The 23,276-nt window shown below is 43.5% G+C and overlaps 1 protein-coding gene across 3 annotated transcripts in view; it reads right to left on the bottom strand.

Annotated features, from left to right (window-relative positions):
- arhgap18 (Rho GTPase activating protein 18) overlaps positions 1–23,276 on the bottom strand; it is a 31,299-nt gene that overhangs the window by 1,314 nt on the left and 6,709 nt on the right. For 2 of the 3 annotated variants that reach the window (XM_031581342.2, XM_031581341.2), the window contains exons 2-15: positions 19,305–19,483; positions 16,592–16,845; positions 14,246–14,312; positions 12,631–12,803; positions 11,889–12,054; positions 10,632–10,723; positions 10,256–10,333; positions 8,201–8,360; positions 7,468–7,550; positions 6,825–7,031; positions 4,306–4,476; positions 3,548–3,672; positions 1,326–1,381; positions 1–942 (exon numbers count right to left, since the gene is read on the bottom strand). The exon at positions 1–942 is cut by the window's left edge and continues 1,314 nt beyond it. In XM_031581342.2, coding sequence (XP_031437202.1) covers positions 851–942; positions 1,326–1,381; positions 3,548–3,672; positions 4,306–4,476; positions 6,825–7,031; positions 7,468–7,550; positions 8,201–8,360; positions 10,256–10,333; positions 10,632–10,723; positions 11,889–12,054; positions 12,631–12,803; positions 14,246–14,312; positions 16,592–16,845; positions 19,305–19,483 — 1,903 coding nt within the window. In that variant the 3' untranslated portion in view covers positions 1–850. The remainder of the gene's footprint in view (positions 943–1,325; positions 1,382–3,547; positions 3,673–4,305; positions 4,477–6,824; positions 7,032–7,467; positions 7,551–8,200; positions 8,361–10,255; positions 10,334–10,631; positions 10,724–11,888; positions 12,055–12,630; positions 12,804–14,245; positions 14,313–16,591; positions 16,846–19,304; positions 19,484–23,276) is intronic. The other variant, XM_012829392.3, reaches the window with a different exon arrangement.

Below are 23,276 nucleotides of genomic sequence, written 5' to 3'. Positions count from 1 at the left end.
GTATATTAGGGATTCTTTTTTTTCCCCGAGCACAGACACCAGTAGTGTCAGTTGGTATTACCACAGTCTATTAATGCACTGCAACACCTCAAACATAATGGTGCAGAATGCAGTTCTTGTCAAAACATAAAACTGCTTGTATGTCAATGGAATTCTGGCTCAGCAGTATTTGACAGCAACTGCCAATGCTTCTGTCTATTTTATGCGTCTGCTCTTCCCTGTTTTAGGCTGTTTGACACTGACAGACACCTTTTCCATGAAATAAACCTCCCAAAGCACAGAACCCAAAGACATAATGCCCTTGTGTAAAGGTCTACAGGCGTTATCATTTCCATAACAAAAACCACACACTGCAAAAAGGTCGAGGAATGACTAATCCTGACGGTGAAGTGTTTAAGGGGCATAAGAGGGTAGCCAGAGCCTACCTCTATAGTTTGAGCATTAGCAAAATTAAAAAAAACTTGTTTCAGTGAGAAAAAGGGAAACAGAATTTTTAAAAAGTCGATCTGATTTTATAGCGAGAGAATGCTACGGTGCCACATTTGCTTCAGTTGCTCAAAAAAATAAAAAAGGACATGCCACTGGCCCCTGAAACACTGCATAGAGAGCCCATGAAGACTTTATGACAGCAGGCATCAGTTTATAAAACTATGACTAGCTACTGCATTCTCATATAAGGCTTGTACTGAGAACGACCTTGGCTTCCCCCTCCAAGGTCAAACAGACATGATGAACTCCCCCATCCCCAACCGTCTTTTAAGTGACACGTTCCCTTTCGTGCGTTGGTTTCGTGTGTCCCTCCTCCCTCGCGCTGGCGGAGCGGAGGTAGGCTAGCGTTAGCGGCGGTGTGCTAGCGCTGGGTAGGCCTGATCACCCACTCAGCACTGGGGTTGAGCTCCAGCAGGGCCTTCATGTAGGCCTCCTCGTCCAGACAGCGCTCCTCTGCACACAACAAGAGCAAAGTCAGTGACAGTGACAATGCAACCGTGAGTCTAACGCAGAGAGAAAGAGCAACACTGAGTAAACCTGAAGGCAGCAGCCCTTTCAGCAAATGTATTATTATTAACAAGAAAACATGGCAGGACTTTTCATTTTTACAATATTTTTCAAAATGTGGATGACCCGAATGGAGATGAAAGCACACATCACAGTTTCCCACCCTAAAGGCAATAAGGGGGCAGATAGTTTTATCTTTTTGGGGGGGAACACACACACACACACACACACACACACACACACACACGTGACATGCTGCACGCTTCCAGTCTGTTCCAACAACACACTCCCAGATGGCGGCGAGGAATTTCATTCAGCTGGGCACTTACTGATGTTCCCTCCAATCTCGTACAGACACAGATCCTCCCTCTTCACAGAGACAGGGCTAAAGGAGGGAAAGCAGGGAGAAGGCTTCAATTAGTACTGTGGACCCTAAGGTTGAGCACAGCTGTTACAACACAACAAAAAGTAGTCAAAGGTAAGTAAAAACTCTGCATTCTTTATTTGTATGCTCCAAAATTCTTTTGAATGCACTGTTCTTTTTAAACTTCAGGCTTGGTTAAAACACACACATTAAGAGTCGCGTGTGTGTTGACATTTGATCTGTTTTCTCCAGAGACGGTAGGCTAGTGTGAGTGATGATTAAACCCAGCAAGAGCAGCGCGAGTCCCTGTGGGGCGAGGGCAGCATGTGACAAACGCAGAGTGTCACCCTCACGGATTATGACAGACGACAGACTTCATGGGCTGACTCATGGGGGATCTCAGAGGCGTGCCGCCTAAAGTCACTCCGCATCACCAGAACACAAGGACTAGCCAGGGCTGGCAAAGTTAGACTTGTATTTAGATCCACACTTACACAAACACACACACACACACACACACGACACACACACACTCAACACACACACACGACACACACACACACACACACACGCACACAAACACACACATACCGTACACACACACAAACTTAACACATACCAACACACAAACATAACTCCTACCATCTCACACACACACACAAACATAACCCCCACCAACACATACCAAACACCAATTCTAAGGTTTTTGCTGTGCCTAACTCCAGACTGAAGCCTAATAACTACATAGGGTCATGATGGTGAAATTGAGGTCCCGGCTTCAGCCTTCTGACTCAGAGGGGGACCAAAACAATAGACACGTCTAACCATAATACCATCACATCCTAAAATACAACTTTGCTGTGGTATGCAAATTGAGTTCTGTACAAACTTGCTGTTCTATTTAATTGCGGTCAGTTACTTTGTGCAAACCGTGTCAAGGCTAAAAAACAATGATTTGAAATAATGGAGAGGATTTGAAGCAATTATCACAAACAAGTCTTCTACTTCTGGGGAACAACGGGGGACACAATTGGATCTTCAAAAGAGCTGTGTGGAGGAAACAAAACGCTAATGGGTTGGCTGATCACTCTCTCCGAACCGAGGCCAATCTGGAAATATCTATTCCTCTTGTAACACCATTGTCAACATACCAGTACTGAGTACCAAGTGAGAAACTGCAGTGAATAATTTAGAAATGAATTTGAACAAAACATACCATATCGTATTCCATAACATACCCATACGTTCTGTGTAAAGAGGGTGGACATTAACCACACAAATGAATAAATTCCAAACAAACAAATAAAAATTTCCGAGTCGTCCCCTCTTGGCCACAGACAGGCTTCTTCCCCCTCAACACACGCCTCAATTCAATGAATCCTAATGCGCTTGGGCCCAGCACAGAAACTATTTTCAGATGGACATTTTCTGAATCGTGGCAGATCTGACCTAACACAATAGCCCAATGCCAAGACAGGCTCTCGTCTAATGACTGTTTAGTGTAATTTCAGATAGCATCTTCTCCTGACTCATGGGAAGAGATGGACAGGGAGGAGGAGGAGGAGGAGGAGGAGGAGGATAATGACTCCGGTAATTATCACACGTATGTGAAGGCAGAGACTCACCTATCCTACGCAGGTCTGGACAGGAGATACCCACGGTAATTACAAATGTACTGCACTGATGTATTAATAGACTTAACAGAGTGTCAGTTGTGGATTGCTGAGGATAAGCAGATGTTTTGACTCACTTGTCGTTGTAATTTTATTTGACACAACGTCTAATTTCCTCTTTATGTTTCTCTAATGCTAAACGGGGACATAATCTAGCAGTTAGCCATTGGGGGGGGAAACAACTATGCTCTTTGGATTCACACCATGATGAAATGCTGCCTTGTCACTCAACACTCTATGGGAGTTGTGGAGCGAGGGCAAGTTCTCCTTCATTATGAACTGAAACAGCACCATGCAATCAAGCCAACACACACAGGTTTATCACTTACAAAACTCTGACAGAAACATGTGCGGCATGGCTAGACCGCAATGCTAACAACAGCGCAGTACAAGGGTACGCAACTCTGCTGTTACACTGTGCATTCTGCTAGTTGTTGTGACTTCACATGACTAGTGCTTGATGACTTTAGGGGTTAAGGGGAGTTGTATGTTGTTGGTTGTATGTTGTCCTCACCTCTCCTGACTGACGAAGCGCACAAGGATGTCTGATGCCTGCAGGTCCTCAGTCAGCTGAACGGCCATGGACACCTTGGAGAACTCGGGAGCCTGCACCCTGATGAAACCTTGGGAGCTGTCACTCTGTGTACACAGACAGACACACACACACACACACACACACACACACACACCGTATTTACTACAGTACAGCAGTTTACAGCATTTACAGGAGTACATTTATTGTCTTCATTTTATATGCTTAATTTACTTTAAAACTGTTTACAGTCGTTACTTGTTTCACTTGCAACACCCTTCATTATGCAATTGCCTGTTCCTATTACACAACTTGTCAAAGGGAGAAGATCAATGGCAATGCCCCGTGTGTCCACTAGGTGTCACATGGAAGCCATTTTGTGAGGCAGCCTTTGTGAGCTGCAGGAGGCCAACAGCACTGAAGTCAAGTTAGACACATGAATCAAACCTTAATTCGTTCACCCTACTGGGTAAAAACACTTAGATAACACATGCACACATACACACACACACACACACAAAGACACACACACAAACACACACTGTTGTTTGTAGGCAGCTCTGTCCAGAACAGGTGCTAATCTGTTTCCATGGTGCTCCAAGTTTCTCTTTATTTCTGTTCACTCTCCCTCTCCCCCTCTTTCTCCCTCTCTGCTCACTACTAACACTGTGCCAGTAGAGACGTGTTCCTACAATATCATTTTGACCAGCAGAGTCACAGAGTCTCTTTCTCTCCCTTACCCTCAATCTCTCTCTCACCTCGGAGGTGTTCCTCTCCTGCTTGTCGGGCTTGTCGCGGTCGTGGGTCATCTTCTTCAGCAGCCTCTTCATGCCTTTCTCCTTGCTCGCTTTCTTCTGCTTCTGTTTCTCCGTGTTCTGCTCGCGGACCTGGTTGATGATGAACCTTGGGATCTGGGAGAGAGAGAGAGAGAGAGAGAGAGAGAGAGGGGGGGGGGGGGGGAGAGAGAGAGAGAGAGACACACACAACAGGACTTCTCAAGTTACCACATGTAAGACCTTTAATCTCTTCTGACCCATTCATCTTCTGACCCATTTCGTGACCCATAAACTTGGCCACTTGGAAAACAGAAATTTCAAAGGCAAACACAACCTGGTGTTGACCCATTAGCTCCATTTGGGAAAAAGGAATGGAATGGGAGTGTTCCTTGAAAAGGAAGGTCTTTATCGTTATATGTAAGTGCTGGTGCAGCCTGCTTGTTAATTCTCTGTAATAAATTCCTTGTGCATGAAAACCACCAGACATCAATGGCTTTTCTTTTTCTGCTGCTCGGTACATATAGAAAATAACTACACTGTGTTGCCTTGGCTGCACTCGGGTCACTGGCACCAACTGTGCCCCATTAAAGTCATGCAGGTACTTCTTATCAACACACACACACACTCACACACGCAGCGCACTGTTCGCTCCTCCACTGTGTGTTAGTGTTGTGAGTGTGCACTCAGCAGGGGAGCTGATCTGGGCCAACACACAAGTATGAAGTGTGCAGAGGCTGCTTTGAAATAAACGCAGGAATGGTCTGAGCGTACTGAGTGGACTAGCTGAATGCTAGTGGAGCTGAAGCGCAGAGGGGCTGAACGCTTTCATCTCAGGTAGGAGGGCGGCGTAGCATCCTGGGAACCACACATATATTACAGTATACAGAATTCAGTCCACACGTAGGTGTGGGACTGATTAGAGTGTGGACAAACCCATCACCTGCTGGGCCAGCCAGTCAGCAAGCATAACTAGACATAACTGAACACATAAGAAAAATAAATAAATTAAAAAAAAAAAAAAAAATGTATATCACTGGGCTACAGACAGCGTATGTTGTACCCTGCAACCCTAACAAAGCTTACGACTAAAATCTCCACATGTACCAAACCAAACTAATTGCTAAATGGCAGCATAACTAAACATAACTAATGCTAAACCAAACTAAATGCCAAACCAAACTAAATGCTAAATGCCAGAATAGCTAAACACATCTAAAACACATGCAATACCCCCCTAATCAACATAACTGGGCTACAGACAGCGTATGTTGTACCGTGAAGGAGTGCGGAAGATCCCGGGTACAGCACACGGCGCGTATTGCGACTGTCACCAGCCAACTAAATACTAAATAAAATCCCCATACACCCAGCCAGGCAGCCTCTCTCTCTCTCTCTCTCTCTCTCCCTCTCCCTCTCCTTTCTTATCACATTGCTAATGCCTATAATAACCCACTCACTCTGTTCTTTTTCTTTCTCTCCTAATCTAGACTATCTTCGCCATGGGACGCTGCTGTAGTCTCTCTACCCGGTCTACCTGCAGAAACCCTCGACCAATTGCACCCACCGCCACTGCACTGCCGTACACTTACTCTACCTCATACCCTATGCTAGCATTTATATACAATATATATTATTGCCACCATTGACATGTTTCTCTGTTCCTACTCCCCTTACCCCTGTAATAGTAACCCTATCAGCACAGTGTATATCCACTAAACTGGTCTTGTCTGTATCATGTATTTACCACTGGATGTCTGTATATATATATTATGTACATCTACCAAATGCAGGCTATGTACAACACCTGTTGTTTCCCTTCCCCTTCTGCCACACAACCCTCCCCCCTTCCCCCCTTCCTATCTCCACCCGGCCGACCTCAAGCAGATGGGTTCCCCCTTATGTGCCGTGGTTCTGCTTAAGGTTTCTTCCTGACTAACAGGGAGTTTTTTCTTGCCCGTGTTGCCATTGTGCTTGCACTAAGGGGGTTTCAGGCTCTGGGCTCTGTAAAGCGCCTAGAGATAATTGTATTGTTATGGCGCTATATAAATAAAATTGAATTGAATTGAATTGAGTGCAAACCATTCTAAAACAATGCAACACCTCATTTGCACAGTTTAAGGTAGGGTGCAAATTCACATAGGAAATAGCAATGGCCACTGGTGATTTTGGGTAGTTATGGGTTTGAGGCAGAAGACCAGCCTTGTTCCTTTCGATTCAAACCACTATTTCAACAAGTTCTCTCCAGACTGTGGACACACGTCATAGAATGTTGAAATCATGTCTGGCGAAACGAAGATTGGGTGAGACTAAAGTTTGATGCTTACTATCTACTGACAGATGACGTAGAGAGTAATTGCTTAATGTCCATAGAAGATGGTAGAGGATCATGTTTGATGCTGGCTGACTAGAAGCAAGACTGTAGAGGGCACTGTTTGATGTTAACTGTCCATAGACATAAGTAGTGGGTAATGCTTGATGCTTACAGTCCATAGAAGGTTCTGGTACTGGATGAGCAGGCGGACGATGCTAGCTGTGCCGGTAGCCATGGAGAACTCCTGCTGCTCGGTGATCTTGTTGCGGAAGCCTTTGAACATGAAGATGTTGGGGGCCATGACCACCGCCACATTGTTGAGGGTCATCTTGTTCTGCTCCTTGTGGTCGATCACCCTCTGGAAGAACTCCATCAAAGCCTGGGTGAAAATGAATGAAGCTTGGTTTAAGGGCTTGATTTCATGTTTGCATGATGTGGGTGTTTTGTAGCTTTAGCCGTAGAAGGAGTGGATGAACACTTTTCAAAGCCACTGCAAACCCAATCAATAAAAAAGTAAACAAATCAAACCACGAATAGAGATGCAGAAGATTAGCCTTGCCTGCGGTATCTTTTAAATTATTCAGCTATCTTGTATCGATTATCAATAATAACTATGCTCTTGTTTATCCATCTATAACTGCACAGTGTTGTTTAGCCCAGTTTTGTGCATGTGTCTGTATGCGTATGTGTGTGTATATGTGCATGTGTCTGTATGTGTGTGTGTGTGTGTGTGTGTGTGTGTGTGTGTTAGTGTGTGTGTGTGTGTGTGTATGTATGTGTATGTGTGTGTGTGTGTGTAATGCATGTGTGCATACCTTTAGTGTGTCTCTGCTAGTCTCTGGCAGTAGTAGGACCAGTAGGTTGAGAGCTTGAAGCTGTTGCTTGTTTGTAGGCAGCTCTGATTACGCCATAGACAGAAAAAATCAGCACTGAATATCGCTTACTCTAAGTATTAGGAAACATGCATGTGTGTGCTTCAATCTTCAAAAAAACACATGTGTATACATGTTATTAATTAAATTAAATAGAGTAGATTTACTACTGTACTATTGTACAGTAGAGGTACAAAGCCAGTGACATGCAGTTAGCATCTAACCAGAAGGGCAAAAACATATCATTATTTACAGATGTAAGTGCAGGTATAAGGTATACAATTAAATAGTATTATTGTAGTTCCATTACGTTTCATATACCCATTGAAATGCATGTGGTGACAAACTTGGATGGATGTGTCTGTCGGGATGTGTGTGTGTGAGTGTGTGTGTGTGTGTGTGTGTGTGTGTGTGTGAGTGTGTGTGTGTGTGTGTGTCTGTCGATGTGTGTGTGTGTGTGTGTATATATGTGTGTGTGTGTGTGTGTATGTGTATGAGTGTGTATATGTGTGTGTGTTTGTGTGTGTATATGTGTATATGTGTGTGTGTGTGTGTGTGTGTGTGTGTGTGTGTGTGTGTGTGTGTGTGTGTGTGAGTGTGTGTGTGTGTGTGTGTGTGTGTGAGAGTGTGTGTATGCATGTATGTGTGTGTGAGACTATTGGAGGGTGGTACTCACTGAGCACAGAGATGAACGCGCTCAGGTACTCAACGGTGAGCAGAGGGTGTGGCAGCTCGCGGATGAAGAACTTCAGTATGCTCGCCGCATCATGCTGCTTTAGGGTCTCCCATGGGAACGTGCCCTCATAGAACTTGGCCTCCAGCTCCTGAACCAGAGCCTTTATCACACACACACACACACACACACACACACACACACACACACACACACACACACACACACACACACACACATATATATAGATATTAAAGCAACATCACAGAGATACTGGAGATAGATTGAGAGAGACAGAGGCACTGATAAAGCTCGCAAATTAATTAATTTTAGTGATGTATTGGGTAACGTCATGCTTCAAAAGCTGTTCTTACATTTTTTGTGGGGTTTCCAAACTGGAGCTCAAAACTACTTAGTGAACAGCCTGAACAGTTAGTGGGAATGACATGTGCGTTTATCGCTCCTTCACATGACCATATACCATTCAAACGATTCGGAGGACATTTTAGAATCTAGCTAAAGGCAAAAACATACCTTAAAATAAAAAGTCAGGAAAACCTTGTAATGCCTGTATTGCACACACACACAGTTACATTAAGTCAGGATAATACCTCGCCTAAACTGCACTGAATGTATACTGTGCAAACGGTGATTCGCATTAAAAGATCCAGTTTTGTATTATTTGGCAGAGGATCCATTTACCTTCATCTACTGCCATGCATACAGATTGTGCGCTCGCCTCTTACACACACACACACACACAAAAGAAATCTCAAATCCCCCCAGGGTATAAAACGAAGACCCATTTACATTCCCCTGTACATTTACATGTGTGGCACCAAAGACAAGTGGAGGTGGTGGGTGAGAATGAATGAATGAATGAATGAATAAATTAATTAAAAGTGCACTCAGAAGTAGCAGCAGCAGTCACATAGCGCTTACATTTGACTGTGGCAGTATTAGTGAAAGAGGCTGCAACAGTCGCATTGAGAGCTTGAGTGAATAAGGGTGCGACACACTTTAAATAGACCACCCGCTGGGACAGCAATGGTTTGGCTGGACCACGGACCAGGTTATGTGTCAGAGAGGGGGAGCACAGAGTGCTTGAGTATTCGAGTTTCTACTTTAACGTCAAGTAGCCTACTCGTTAATCTGATGATGGTAGTGAAAGTGTTAAATGAGTCTGTTTCTAAATATTGTTCATTGTTAGAATTGACTTCATTTCCCATACTGCTTTGTTTGGAATCTGGGATAAGAAGTAAGTTCGAGCGTTTCAGTTCCAAATGTGTCCGTCTCAGTGAAATTATGGCCTACATAATACCACATAATACTCCTCCCAATGATCTCAGGTATTACACTAGGTCTCGCTTGCACTCAGTTTTCAGTTAGAGCCATTAGTAAATAAGAAGAAGGATGACAACAGCAGAAATCTATTGTTTGTAAGTTCTTTGATAAAACAGAAAATGGCGAATTTTCTTTCCCAACTGTCCCAAAATAAATGTGCAGCAATTGTTGCATCGGCATTGCATCTGTCATATACTAACCGAGGTTACTAAACTAACAAAACAAAACAAATGAATGTTGTTGAAAAATGGAAACAAGCAAATTAGACTACTTTCATTTTTTAATGATGACCAAACAACAGCCGCTATATGTAAACACAACAAGAACACTTACTGAAAAAAAACACTTTGTTGACTGAATTTTCTATCTTGGGCTACTGTAGAATGTTGGTAACTAGGGTTAAAACAGGCCTGTCGTTGGTATCATCCATATTTAGTTATATTTATATTCATATCATATCATTACTTTTCTGCTTTGCTCTGCAACCCCATCATAGCTGCATAGTCTTTTAATTGATAAATGACACCTCCTGCACAACCTCAACCCCGACCCCCCGACTACTCAAGTATGCCTACTTAAGTTTTCTGGAAACAATTACTCGATTTCTAAAACCAGCCATTTCTAGCCATTGTCCAATCTCAAACAGGCGAATGCTCATGCCCCAGTATTGCTATGCCTGCCAAAGCCTCCCCATAGATACAGAGAGACACTGACCTTGACTCTTATGGCCACTCCGGGTATCCGTAGGAGTCCCTCAGTATCCAGACCCTCCCCCTCTATGTGACTGATCAGCTACAGGAGAAAAGAAGACAGCTTTAAATGACAGTGCGTGTGTGTGTGTGTGTGTGTGTGTGTGTGTGTGTGTGTGTGTGTGTGTGTGTGTGTGTGTGTGTGTGTGTGTGTGTGTGTGTGTGTGTGTGTGTGTGTGTGTCATATCCATGCAAGCCCAGGCATTTTTTCTCATCTAATTCCCACTGCTTGATACTCCACTTACTTAACACAATATGTAATGTAGAATTGTTAAGAGGGTGACATAATACAATGTGAACTTCTTTGTGTGTGCACTTCTAAGTATGCACTTTTCCCTCACCCTTTGCAGTATGAGTGGCACCTTGGTCCCTGTTACCCTCCTCTGATCCTGCTCTAGTAGGGTGGCCAGTGGGACTCCAAAAAGACCCGACTCTGCAGGAGAGAATCACATTTGGACCGGTTCAGTATGACTCAATCTCAATTTCAATTCAATTCACTTCAATTCATCCACAGGTTCAAATAACATTCATGTCAGTAACAATCTTGCATCAATTACAGCTGATTGCTGTCATTTCACTTTTTCACATAACAGACAGCTATGAAGCAGCTTGATAGTTAAATGGTAAGGTGATATTCTCTGTCGGTAGCAATGCAAAACACAATGCACACAATCCTGTATCTGGAGGGAGTGCTGGACTTCCCCTTCTGCTGAATATGCTGTGGCCCTGCCAACACGCTAACTCAACAAGCTGGTAAGAAAACAAGAACACGCTGACCCACAGAAGCCCGACTCGCGAGAAGACATCTCCTGTAAACATCCGGGGGGATTTGGACAAAAGATCAACAGTGTAAAGACTATCCAAAACAAATCTGTGTCCACAGAGAAGAATGTCAGTTTTATTTCAAATACAGCACGTCAGACGAGAGTCATCTAAGCCTGGAAAAAAATTCTGTAATTATATTCCAATTTTCCCCGTGTATGGTATGGAATGGATTGTCCTCTTCGGTTTCATTCAAACGCAAATGGCTACTTAACTCTGAAACCTTTGGGTGATATTATGGTTGATATATTCTTCATACACATCATGTTGATATTACAAGCTACTTCACAGGCAAAGCGAAACAAAGTATCCCTAAGAATATACTCCGATATAAGAGAGAAGTCAGTCATCTGTATGCCAACCCTGTTCTCTGTTATTTCTCTGTTATTATGAAAGCCAGTGTGGATGGGCATGTTCACACGCATCAGGCCCACGCCGATGGCACAAGTATCTCTCAACTAACAACACCCACGGCCCACAGGCATCCCATGGGATAAACTCTTGATAATCTGCTGATATCTGTTACACAGATACAATACAGATATTCCCCTGACTTCTGGCATTTGCTGTATTTTATCCGCATGAAAACGTCCCGTTCCAGTGCCAGACGAGTATCACAAACACCCTCTCTAAACGTGACACCCTCTCCAAAAATCAACGGCTACCCGCAAGGAGCCTCGTCTCCCCCGCCATTATCTAATAGGTGGTCCGACCCACCCCTTCCCTCGTCTTCCTGTCCCTGACGAACAAGGTTGTTCCAGATCCTCTCGCCTCACCTTTCTCCTTCAGCTTGACCACTTTGTTGGATTTCCAGTCGATCTTCGCCATGTCGAACAGGGCGGTCATCTCAATCAGCGCGAGCCGCCGCACCATCTTCATGTCCTGAGGGGCCAAGTCTCCGACCTTAGTCCGGCCGGTCTTGTCCGGGGGAACCTTGAAATTCTGATGGGATCAAAGAAGGGTGAGCATAAATGCAGGGCTTGTAAGAGGAAACGCTGTTCCACCAAGTCTCCACCAGGTGTCACTTCAACACATATGGCCCCCAGCTACTCAGGCTCCTAACACAAAAAAAACAATACACTAGTGACAAGATGCTATGTGGTTTTGTTTCCGATCATTTTTCATATTTCATTTCTACAAAACTACATTGACTAAAACCGTGACAAACATAAATGCATATCATTCCATCTGTTACTGTGGTCTGGATTTGGAGTAGCCTGGATCACCTTTGCTTACCACTCTCTACTCTGCTACTGCAACTCCTCTATACTATACTATAGCTCATCTAGATATATATATAGTGCAGCCTACAGCGTAATGGGCAAACAATGTCTTAATGTTGTCGCGCCTCTCAAGCACTGACGTTTCTTAGTCTCCCCCTCCCCACTGCCCTATGTTTAAGGCTGTTGTGCCACACTGGGAATTGCGAGCTCCACTTCCTGTTTTGTCCAGGTAAACTTTGCTCGGGCCGTGGCGCAGGGTAAATCAGTGCACATGTTAATGTTTAATGGCCCTCACCGGTAGCTTGTCGTCTGCCTCGCTCTCACTCTGGCTTTGGCTCTCGACGCCCTTTGACCTCTCCCTGTAGCTTAGCGCCTGTTCGGCGAATGACACCTCCAGGTTGAGGTCCGTCTCCGAGTTGAGGGTGGACTGGTCGGCGGGGGGACATGCTCCATTTCCCATGGCCTTATCTATGAATACACACACACACACACACACACACACATTAACACACGTACACATAAGCATACCACTGCAAATACACATCCAAGTATACATACATGTCACACAAGCAAATCAACAAACACAACACATACACGTATACTTTTTACAAACACACACACACACACACACAAACACACACATACAGATAGAACAAATACATACACAGACACACACACATGCATAAATGGACATCGAAACAAATAAAGGAAATATTTCAACCATATATTCATATAAAAACACACGGACACGCAAACACACATGGACATAAATACACACACACACACACACAGCAAAGAGGTAACGTGGGGGCAATCAAACACTTTAACGACACATTCCTTTTATTGGCTCACTGATGCAATCCGTAAAAATGATGTCCCGCACAAACCAAACTGTGACCCAAGAGAGTTTCACATTATCTAGTTTTATTATTATTGCAGCTCGGCACACGTGCCACGCACGATTGCACCTACACAAACTCTGGTCAATCATAACCTTATAATGACTACCACACAGATGTTACAAGAAAGATGAAAGTCCACAATTAAAATTCAGGGCAGCTGTGGCTACTGAGGTAGCTTACCACCACCGGTATGACTGTGTGTATGACTACTGGACTCTGGACTCTGTAAAGCGACTTCGGGTATATAGAGAAGCGCTATATAAAATTGAATTGATTGATTGATTGATTGATAAAAAAAATAAATAATAATAAATTACAGAGAGTCTTATTCGAGGTTCTGCTGGATCAGAACTGTTCCTGCAGACTGTCAGAAAGGCTGCCAGGCTCCCAGAAGGGGTTCCTTAGCTAACGGACCCAGCAGGGGTCGAGAGTAACAAACAGACAAAGGCCCCACAGAATCCTCTGAGCCCCCCGAGGAAAGGTCACTGAGGAGCCGAGCAGCCGACTTCCACCCTATTGCCCAACATGACAATGCTGAAGTGAGCTTTTTTTAGCCAGAGAGTCACACTTTGGCTCTTTTCCATATTGTGTGTGTGTGTGTGTGTGTGTGTGTGTGTGTGTGTGTGTGTGTGTGTGTGTGTGTGTGTGCGTGTGTGCGTGTGTGTGTGCGTGTGGGGGGTGTACAGTGTAACTTCTTTTTATCACGGCCATCTTTTTTGCCCCTTTAAATGTCTGAGGAGAGGATATCTGCGCGCCTGCCAAGGTATCTCATTTCACCTTGTGTGCTACTTATGGCACGGCGTGGCTGACTCAACCTCGGATTCACACTTTATGACCTCTTTGTAGAGGTGTCATAGTGTAGCTGAGACCAGGGCTACGGAGAGAGAGAGAGGAGAAGAAAAAAAAAGACAACAGGAAGGCAAGAGAGCCAGATAAGCTCAGGTAAGGGGAGGAGGGGGTGGAGAGAGGAACATGCCCAGGCCAGTCTTCTGGCTGGGTGACACATACCAGAGGACGCAACATCCCGTTTTCCATTTTCACTTCTCTCGGTGGCCTGCGAGTCTTCGCCGAGCTGCTAAAAGAGGAAGAGAAGAAGAGAGAAGCACAGTGGGTCAGTCAGGGTTGTCCTGGTGCCGTAACTGAGGCCTGCTGCGCCATGGTGCAGGGGCATTGTGCTGACAGGTCTGCTTTCTCACATAGCTTCCCCAAATCAGATGAATAACTCTATCTAATAACTATCCATTACATGTGTTTTGACTACCATTCAAAACACATTCATTCTGGCCACGGCCACATGCAAAACTCTTCAGTTGCGACATCTGCACATTAAACTGAACATATTCTTCAGAGGTCAAAAAGATCAAAATAGGGGCAAAATAGGTTATCTATTATCTCCGGAGGTTTGCAGTTAACCAAATGCATCTGCCATTTTCCATTTCTTGGTATTTGACTACCTATTAACCAGTAATCTTCACCTGCACTAAATACAAATTACTTCACAGATCATCTAAATACTTTCTGGCATATGAGGATATTACTATGAGTTCTCATAAATGACTGACTGAATCAGTGCCTGAGTCAAAGCTGCCGACTAAGATTGTTCCACTGTCATTCGATATTGAATATGATACGTCAATGAGATTCCAATGTATGACAGAGGCTCTCGCTTGCCTTGCTGGGTAGCACAGTAACTTAACATTTTAACATAAACCTCAGAACTACTTCAAATAGGGAGCACCAGTTGGGAAACCTACACAGGACAGGAAGGAATCCTAGGCTACATTACCTATATGTGTTGCATCATTGTCACTTTCCAAACAACCCAAAATATCTGACCCCAGGTCAGTATGAGCTATGACGAAAGGATCTGACCATTGAACTTGAAGAGGTATTTTTATAGCATGGAGCTCTTAAGGGCAAAAGGGCTTTGTCAATGAAGAGATCAGTAGCCGGGAGGCAAACAGACTAAGCCAGTCATCGACAGCCAGTCATCCATCTCAGGATTTTACAGATTTTATCATAAAAACTATGCGAAGTAGGACATCCAGACGGACAACAGTACTCCACTCGAGCTGTCTGTGTCATCAAGTAGGGGTGGGAATCTCTTGGCACCTCACGATTCGATTCGATTCCGATTCAGTGGTCAACGATTCGATTCTAAACCGATTATCGATTCTACACCGATTATCGATTCTAAACCGATTATCGATTATCAATTCTAAACCGATAAAACGATTATCGATGCATGTCGATTTTTTAAAAATCTGAGTTTGCTACTCAGAGTCTCAAATCACTTCCTACTTTGTGTTTGATAAATAAAGAAAATCAACAGATGAATTACCTTCTCTATTTTTTTATTAGAGAAAAAGCTTTCCCTTGTCACAATTATGACTTTCAATGAACAATGCAATAATCGATGCAGCTTGCATTTCAACACAAAATGAATGTGTAAAAAAAAAAAAAAAAAAAAAAAAAAAAATTTAATTTTAAAATTTTAATTATTTTTTTTTTTTATTAAAAAATCGATTATGAACTTTTCTGAATCGAGACAGAATCGTTCTAGAGAGAATCGAGAGAAATCGAAAAATCGATTTTTTTTCCCACCCCTATCATCAAGTATCTGATCTGCTGTCAGTTTGTGCTACTTCTTGGTGAGAGGTCAGGGAATCGGTCTCTGTTTAAAAACAACTTGCTGAGTATATAATAATTTTCTCAAGTGACTTAAACAGAACTCTGTTTGATACTAATGGCCCTCCTTACACCGTTAAGAGTCCATCAGGTTTAGTCCACAGGGAACACCTCTCCTGACATGTCACGCATCATATAGTTGGGATAACAACAAGACAGTGAAATGAATAGATGAAAAACCACACTCATGCAGATTGCGGACAAACCGTCTAAAACATAAACATTATGCTTTTAATAGTCACCAACTTGTGTGGCACTGACTTTAAAAAGTGAGCATTCCCTGAATGGTACAAATTACATGAGTAAAACTTGGCATCCACCTACATCCAACCAATTACGACAAAGAGTCATCCAACCAATCAAAACAAGGACCTGCCTATCAATCATGTGTCCTAGCCCAGCCCAGTAAGCATACATGTGCTTGAAGGAATGGGATTTGGGTGGAACAGATACGGGACGGGAAATATCTGTCTGGCTAAAACAAAACAGCTATCGCTAGCCATACCATTTAAATGTGATGTCGGAATATGTTTGCAGTTTGTTACATTGCAAAGTTTTGTCTCTGCCAATACGAAACCCTTTTCTACACCATCCTATGGACCTGTCTTCCCTAGCCTACTCCGCTCATTGCTCTTGAGATCAGGGACAAGCAGCTCCCTCACACACCTGGGTCTCTTCCGAGTCGGCTGTGGAGCCCGGCGGCGGTTTGAAGATCTCCCTGACGTCCGGCACGTGGTACTGCTTGTTCCTCTTGCGCATGGTCTGCTTGAGCAGTTCCACGCGCTTCTCCACGGCGGCCGCCTGAGTACGCGTCAGCGTCGACAGCATGGCCTTGCTGTCGTCCGAGTCGTCGGGGTCCGACTCCTGGAAGAGTGTGGCCAGCCCTGCCTCCGTCAGCCATGCTTCTTCGTGCTCTCCCTCTTAAAGACACAAAGGGCAAACAAGCTTTGGTTTAGGTCATCATACTTCAGAACCAGAGAAAAGACAGTGTACAGGTATTGGCCATGTTCTTTCAGAAACGCATACCTAAGAGTTCAAATAACTCAAACAGAAGTTTGGTTCTGGTAATCTTGTTTAGTGCCGACAAACATGAAGTGGTACACTTTCAAAGTATTTCATGAAGTTCTTTTTTTTCTCTCTCTCTCTCTCTCTCTCTCTCTCTCTCTCAATCTTTCTGATTGCTTTTTGTTCTGAGTCATGACTAACATCAGTTTGACTGCCTCTTTTGACTGCCATGTATATTCATGACCCCCCCCCTCTGGATATGAAAATGGCAAAGGGCAATGACCAGAGGGGTACAAATCTAGCATAGACTAGGAAGTAGATGGTGCTGCTGTGTGAGGCTACAGAGCCAGAACATATGATGACACAGCATTTCTGTGTGAGGCTACAGAGCCAGAACATATGATGACACAGCATTTCTGTGTGAGGCTACAGAGCCAGAACATATGATGACACAGCATTTCTGTGTGAGGCTACAGAGCCAGAACATATGATGACACAGCATTTCTGTGTGAGGCTACAGAGCCAGAACATATGATGACACAGCATTTCCGACACTAAACAGCACATTACAGAGATCAGGCTTCCTTGAAGCCATTTGCTCACAGGGACTCTCTCACATTGGCTAGAAATAGAATGTAATAAAAAAGCTTTTATTGCCATTGTATTTGCATACAACGAAATTTGGAGCGCTGCTCCTGTTGGTGCGATGAGGGACAACATATAACACAACAACATACTGTGTAACACAAGTCAGAAGACCACAAGTCAGTCACTGGTATTTGAAAGACTATTTAATTAGTGTACCTAGGATGAATTAGCAAAACGTTGGATCAGCCTGAGTGAATGACTGAGTGAGTACTTATGCTATCTAGATGATGAATACCTTTGTCAAATACATCCTTATGGGTTTTCAGCAAAGAATACCCTGCAATTAGTTACAGATTGGCTTGGAAACAAATTACACTGCAAATTACACAAAAACCTAATATTGTTCATATCCACTTCCGACTTTTGAAAAGCTAAAAATGTAGGTTGTAGACATAATACAACTGTGTTGTGTATATGTATTCACTGTGTATACTGGGAATATAGAGGATGCCATTTAAAAAAGAGCAAGCTTAAGCAAGCAAAGGTATGTGTTGACCGTCCTGATGTGTGTTTTAAATGGCACATCTGCTGTGCAGCTAATTTGCCGGCCACCGATAACCTGGGCCCACAGATGTAGGAGGATACACATTCATAAACACAACCACCCACACACTCTTCCTGTATATAACAAGACACAGGATCAACACACACATAAACACACACACACACACACACACATAAACTCCACTCAGGAAGTCAAAGCATTCAGGCTCCTCTCTAAAGACAAAAACAAGCGAAGCGTACGCTGAGAAAAATCCCCATCTGCAATTCCTGTTTATACTCCTTTCCTGCAGGTTCAGACATAGCCATTGTCAGTTTTTCCTCTCGCAAACTGGAGATAGCATCTTTAAAAAGCCTTAGGTGCAGCGTGCCTTTCATTTCTAAATATAGAGAGACTACCATTATCCATATGAAGTTAAATCTGATGGGATGGGAAAAACATCCAATCAAATCCACTGGCCACAATCTTCTCAAGTAGGGCTATAATGGCCACAATGGAGTGTGTCTAATCTGTCCATGACTGCAGCACACCACTGAAGGCACACACACTATATGAGATTCTTGCATCCGACCGCTTTCACAGTTTCTCCCCTGAATGTCCTTGTTGTTAGCAGACTGTCCCAGTGAGAAGTCAGTCTCTCTGTCTCATTGTATCCTATTCTACGAGATCACAGAGAGACCTCTGACTGTGGCTAAGCTGCTCCTCTGTATGCTAGCCTAGTAAGTAGGTAAGGCAGGACTGACATTTTCAGTCACCTGTCAACAGTGATGCGGCACAAGTAACAGACATGAATGACAGACTGAGCAAATCTCAGTACGTACAAAACATGCTCCTTCTCCCCAAGCATGCAAGCAGTCTCTTGTGAATCATGCAACGATGAACTGGGTTCAGCTCTAAACAGTTATGCATGTGGCTTAACCCCATGATCTCAGACATTCCATTTAACCAGCAATGCAGTCTATTAGTGTTTTTTTATTTTGGAGATGTATTGTCCATAATGTATTATCTCCATGATACCAACTCATTTTAATTGTCTTGTAAACCAATTTCAGCCCCTATAAGATTAATATTATTATTACTACTACTACTACTATTACTACTATTAGTAGTAGTAGTAGTAGTAGTAGTAGTAGTAGTAGTGGTAGTGGTGGTGGTGGTGGTGGTGGTAGTAGTAGTAGTAGCAGTAGTAATAGGTTACATCATAGTATAGAAAGAGCCACCTACCATCTGCCACCTTCAGCTGCACCTCCTCCTGCGGCCCCGTGTCAGCCTCTCCGATGCTCTCCACCTCCTTCCAGAAGACGTCCATGTCCAGCGAGTCCTGCGAGTTGCAGCGGTTGTACGGAGGCTTTCCTGCTGCATTTTTGGAGCGATTCTGGACATTGTAGTTTCCCGTCCTACGACTGGGGGGGGGGGGGGGGGGGGGGAGAGAGCAGAGGTTAAATTCATGCAGACTGGTAGATGGCAGTGATTCAGGACCTGATGACTGAGTCAGAGTCACTGTACTAATGACCCACCTTGTGACTATGGGAAGGGATAGACTGACAAGGGTAATACTAGGGACAGGGTTCCCATTCTCCTTCAAAGTGCCTCGGACAAACTAATCCAAGGATTTGAAAGTCCATAGTTCTGAAAAGTGTTTGTGTTTTCCGTCGGCTACTGCATAAGACAGTGAAATGGAGGCAGTAAGTCAGTGAGTCACCTCACATTTAGTTCTGGCCAACAGGATGCCTTAATCAGTATCTAAGATGTAGCATTTGCAAAAAAAAATTACAAGAAACATTACAGAAATGTGCAACACACAGCCTTTGATGACAAAATAAATAATAAATCATTTCATAAAGCGCGCCTGAAATGGCGTTTGAGTGAAGTGTGGGAAGCCAGGGGCCATGCATAGCATTTGACTGATCGTATTCATCAGCAGTCAACTCTCCCGTGGGGGCGAGGCACAGCAGAACAACAGCACAGTGAGGCATTCCAGGCATCCATTTTAATTAAATGAACTTAATCCACGCGTGGCATTAATACCAAAAGCTCACATCCCACTGGTAGACTTCAGCCGAGTGCCAAAGTAGCCACACACATGGAGCGGGAACCATTCAGAAGCAACGCAGGGCTGACGCCGGGACAGTGTTAATTTCGTTGACGAAAACTATGACGAAAAATATTCGTTAACGACCTTTTTCCCGTGACTAAAACGAGACTAAGACGTGACGAAAACGGATCTTTAAAAATAAAAACTATGACTAAATCTATTTTAACTCTCGTTGACGAGACGAGACGAGACGAAAATGTTGGTGGTTGACTAAGTCACAATTGTTTTTTTTTTCTAAACTTGTATGCACATCATTGGTTGAATGTTGCCCGGTCCTGTATCTATCCCTCCTCCACTCCCTGAGATGCCCAGACAGACATGCAAGTGACGCCCTAACAAACGTCATGATGGCTGAAGTTCAGGCACTCGGTAGGCTACTGGAAGAAAAATAAGAATAGATATCTGGACAGTCTTTAATTATAACTTGACAGAAAATAAAACACAATGCACCGCAATAACCGGCGAGAAACCTTGTGGCTTCAAAATAGGTGGGAAGAACACAACAAGAGGCACCTGAAAGCGCACAATACAACCCTGCAATTTATGCCAAGGTAAATTAGCTAGTAACTGTCAATGATAATTAGCTAATGTTAACTAGTTATTAGAATATATTAGCCAACGTTAAGTTAACTTCAAAGGGGCAGTCGAGTGTATAGGTTGTGTCAGTTTGGATAACTAGCTAGTCATTTTCGATTGAAACCTCCCGTTTGGCTTGGCAAATGAGTTCCAAAACGTTTAGCTAGCTAACGTTAGCTAACTATGAGGTAGCATAGCTAAGTTATACTAGCTATCGAAAGCTAGCTAAGTTATACTAGCTATCGATAACTAGCTAGTAAACGCATTGCAGAATGGACTATAGGACAGGCCACGCATGACATTAATCAAGAAAAATAAATGAATATGTGATTTGTTTACATATCCTTGTCTATTTATGCGATTGTTATTATCATTGGCACTACTTTCAACTCTCAAACTATCCGTCTAGCTAAATATGTTGGTTATCAGATTGCACAGCAATTCATATGGAGGATATGTGGTTGATTTAACTAAGGCCAGGTAGGCATAGTAGTTGTATTGTGTTATCACATCATTTGAATCTGTAAAAATCTAGACTTGATATTCTCTTATATTTTAATAATAATACTGTTAATTAAGTATTGCCTTAAAATTATTATTTACATTGAATTCATTGGAATTCAGCTGTAGGCATATACTAGGAGATCTGTATCTTAGAGACTAATTGCATCCACAGTTTAAGTACTGCAAGCTTGACTATTATGCAGTTGTAGACACTACACAAGGGGTCCCCGGGCCTGAGAAGGGAAGGAAAGGAGTTTAATGTGGCTATAAGATGGACTTTTAAATGTGACTAAAACTAGACTAAAATGTAATGAGACTTCGTCGACTAAAACTAGACTAAAATGTTCTGAGTTTTCGTCGACGAAAACTAGACTAAAACTAAGGAGGATAAAAATGACTAAAAGTGACTAAAACTAATATGCATTTTCGTCTAAAGACTAAGACTAAGACTAAATCAAAAATAGCTGCCAAAATTAACACTGCGCCGGGAACAGTCCAAGTTTGCATGCACTCACAGGCAAACAGACAAAAAGTGCAGTCACTTGTAAAGTGTGTTGCCCCTCAGTTCTTCATTTCCTTTGCTTTGCGTTAATGTTAACTTTATTCACAACATGTCCACAAAAAGTAGTTTGCTTAGCATAGATCAGCCACCTGCTGTCAAACTGCCCGTTTAACTTCATTAACTAATTAAAAAAAAAAAAAAAACACATGAATCTGGTGCTTATGAAATTATAATCCAGGGGTGCTTTGTGTGTTGCTAGAAGGGCATCTAGATTGCATATGAGCCCAGGGAGAGGGAATCCCTGCTGGGCATAAATGAAACGCCCCCCCCCCCCCACGCCCCCCCACGCCCACCCCCAGCCCCCTTCTCTCATTCACTCTCTCTCTCTATGGGCAGCCTGGTAGCTGCTGCCATGTCTGGGAAAGCTAAAATAAATGCTGAAACGTCAGCAGTTCCACGGGGAGCAAATGACTTGCTGCTTACGCACTGCCCCCTCACCAGTACTGCACACAGCCAATCTGGGTCAATTCAGTCCAGGTCTGTGGCTGCCTAGAGTAACAGCGTCCTCTATTAAAGACATACATCTAAGCAGGGGTCAGACCTAGACAAATACAGAGAGTGTGAAAGTCAAGACAGAGGGAAGTTCAGACACAGGGAGGGAGAGAGATAGACACAGACAGACCATAAAACACCTAGGCGACCACACTGATACCTGAGAATTCCACCCAGTGTACTGCACCTCCTGTCGTTACGCAACAGCCCAGAGGCTAGCATTACAGTCTCGCCGTGAAACATATCGCTACACAAACCATAAGCCTTTGGAGCAGTACAACTGCTTTATACCTTTTTAATGATCCCTGGGAAAAGACCAAAGCTGAGGAGCAAAAACAAAAGAGACAGCCAGGCCACCGCAGCAAAAACAGTAGTAGGTGTAAAACGACTCTCCCCTGACCTCACAGAGGGAGGAAACGCTCGGGGTATCAGTGACAGATGACATTCGTGCTGCCATGTGAAGCCACACACCTTCTCTTCAATCTGAAAGACCCGGTACTTTGTACAGCACACAAACACGTCGCTCACAACGAGCCAAAAATCAATCAAACCAGACTATGGTGACAGCCATTTCCTCAGAATTATCAAATGCGGTCAGACTAAGTCAGGTAGGATCCTACTGTAATCCCACTCCAACAGGGCTGTAAATGACTTCACCTAATGGATGGCACCGTGGTACACGAGGTGCACAACTGCCAGTTATGAAACACCTGACATTTTTACATTCCCAGGAAAATACAAGACGGATTTCTATACGGAATATAAACAATTCATCTACCAACGTCGTGGAAATGTTAGAGACGTCTTTAAGAGACAGTAGAAAACGTAATTGCAGTGAGCCTGAAAACTGTTAAGTAAACAGGCTTCGTAAATATGCTTCATAAATATGCTTAATAAATGAAAAGGGCTAAATCCAGAGGAACAGGAAGGTGTTTCATGTAATCCGCCCAGAGTCACACAAACAAAT

This window comes from Clupea harengus, chromosome 15, assembly GCF_900700415.2.
Source record: "Clupea harengus chromosome 15, Ch_v2.0.2, whole genome shotgun sequence".
In the NCBI taxonomy this organism is placed as follows: Eukaryota; Metazoa; Chordata; class Actinopteri; order Clupeiformes; family Clupeidae; genus Clupea; species Clupea harengus.
The sequence above is the reverse complement of the archived record's forward strand: the minus strand, read 5'-3'. Positions and strand labels throughout refer to the sequence as shown.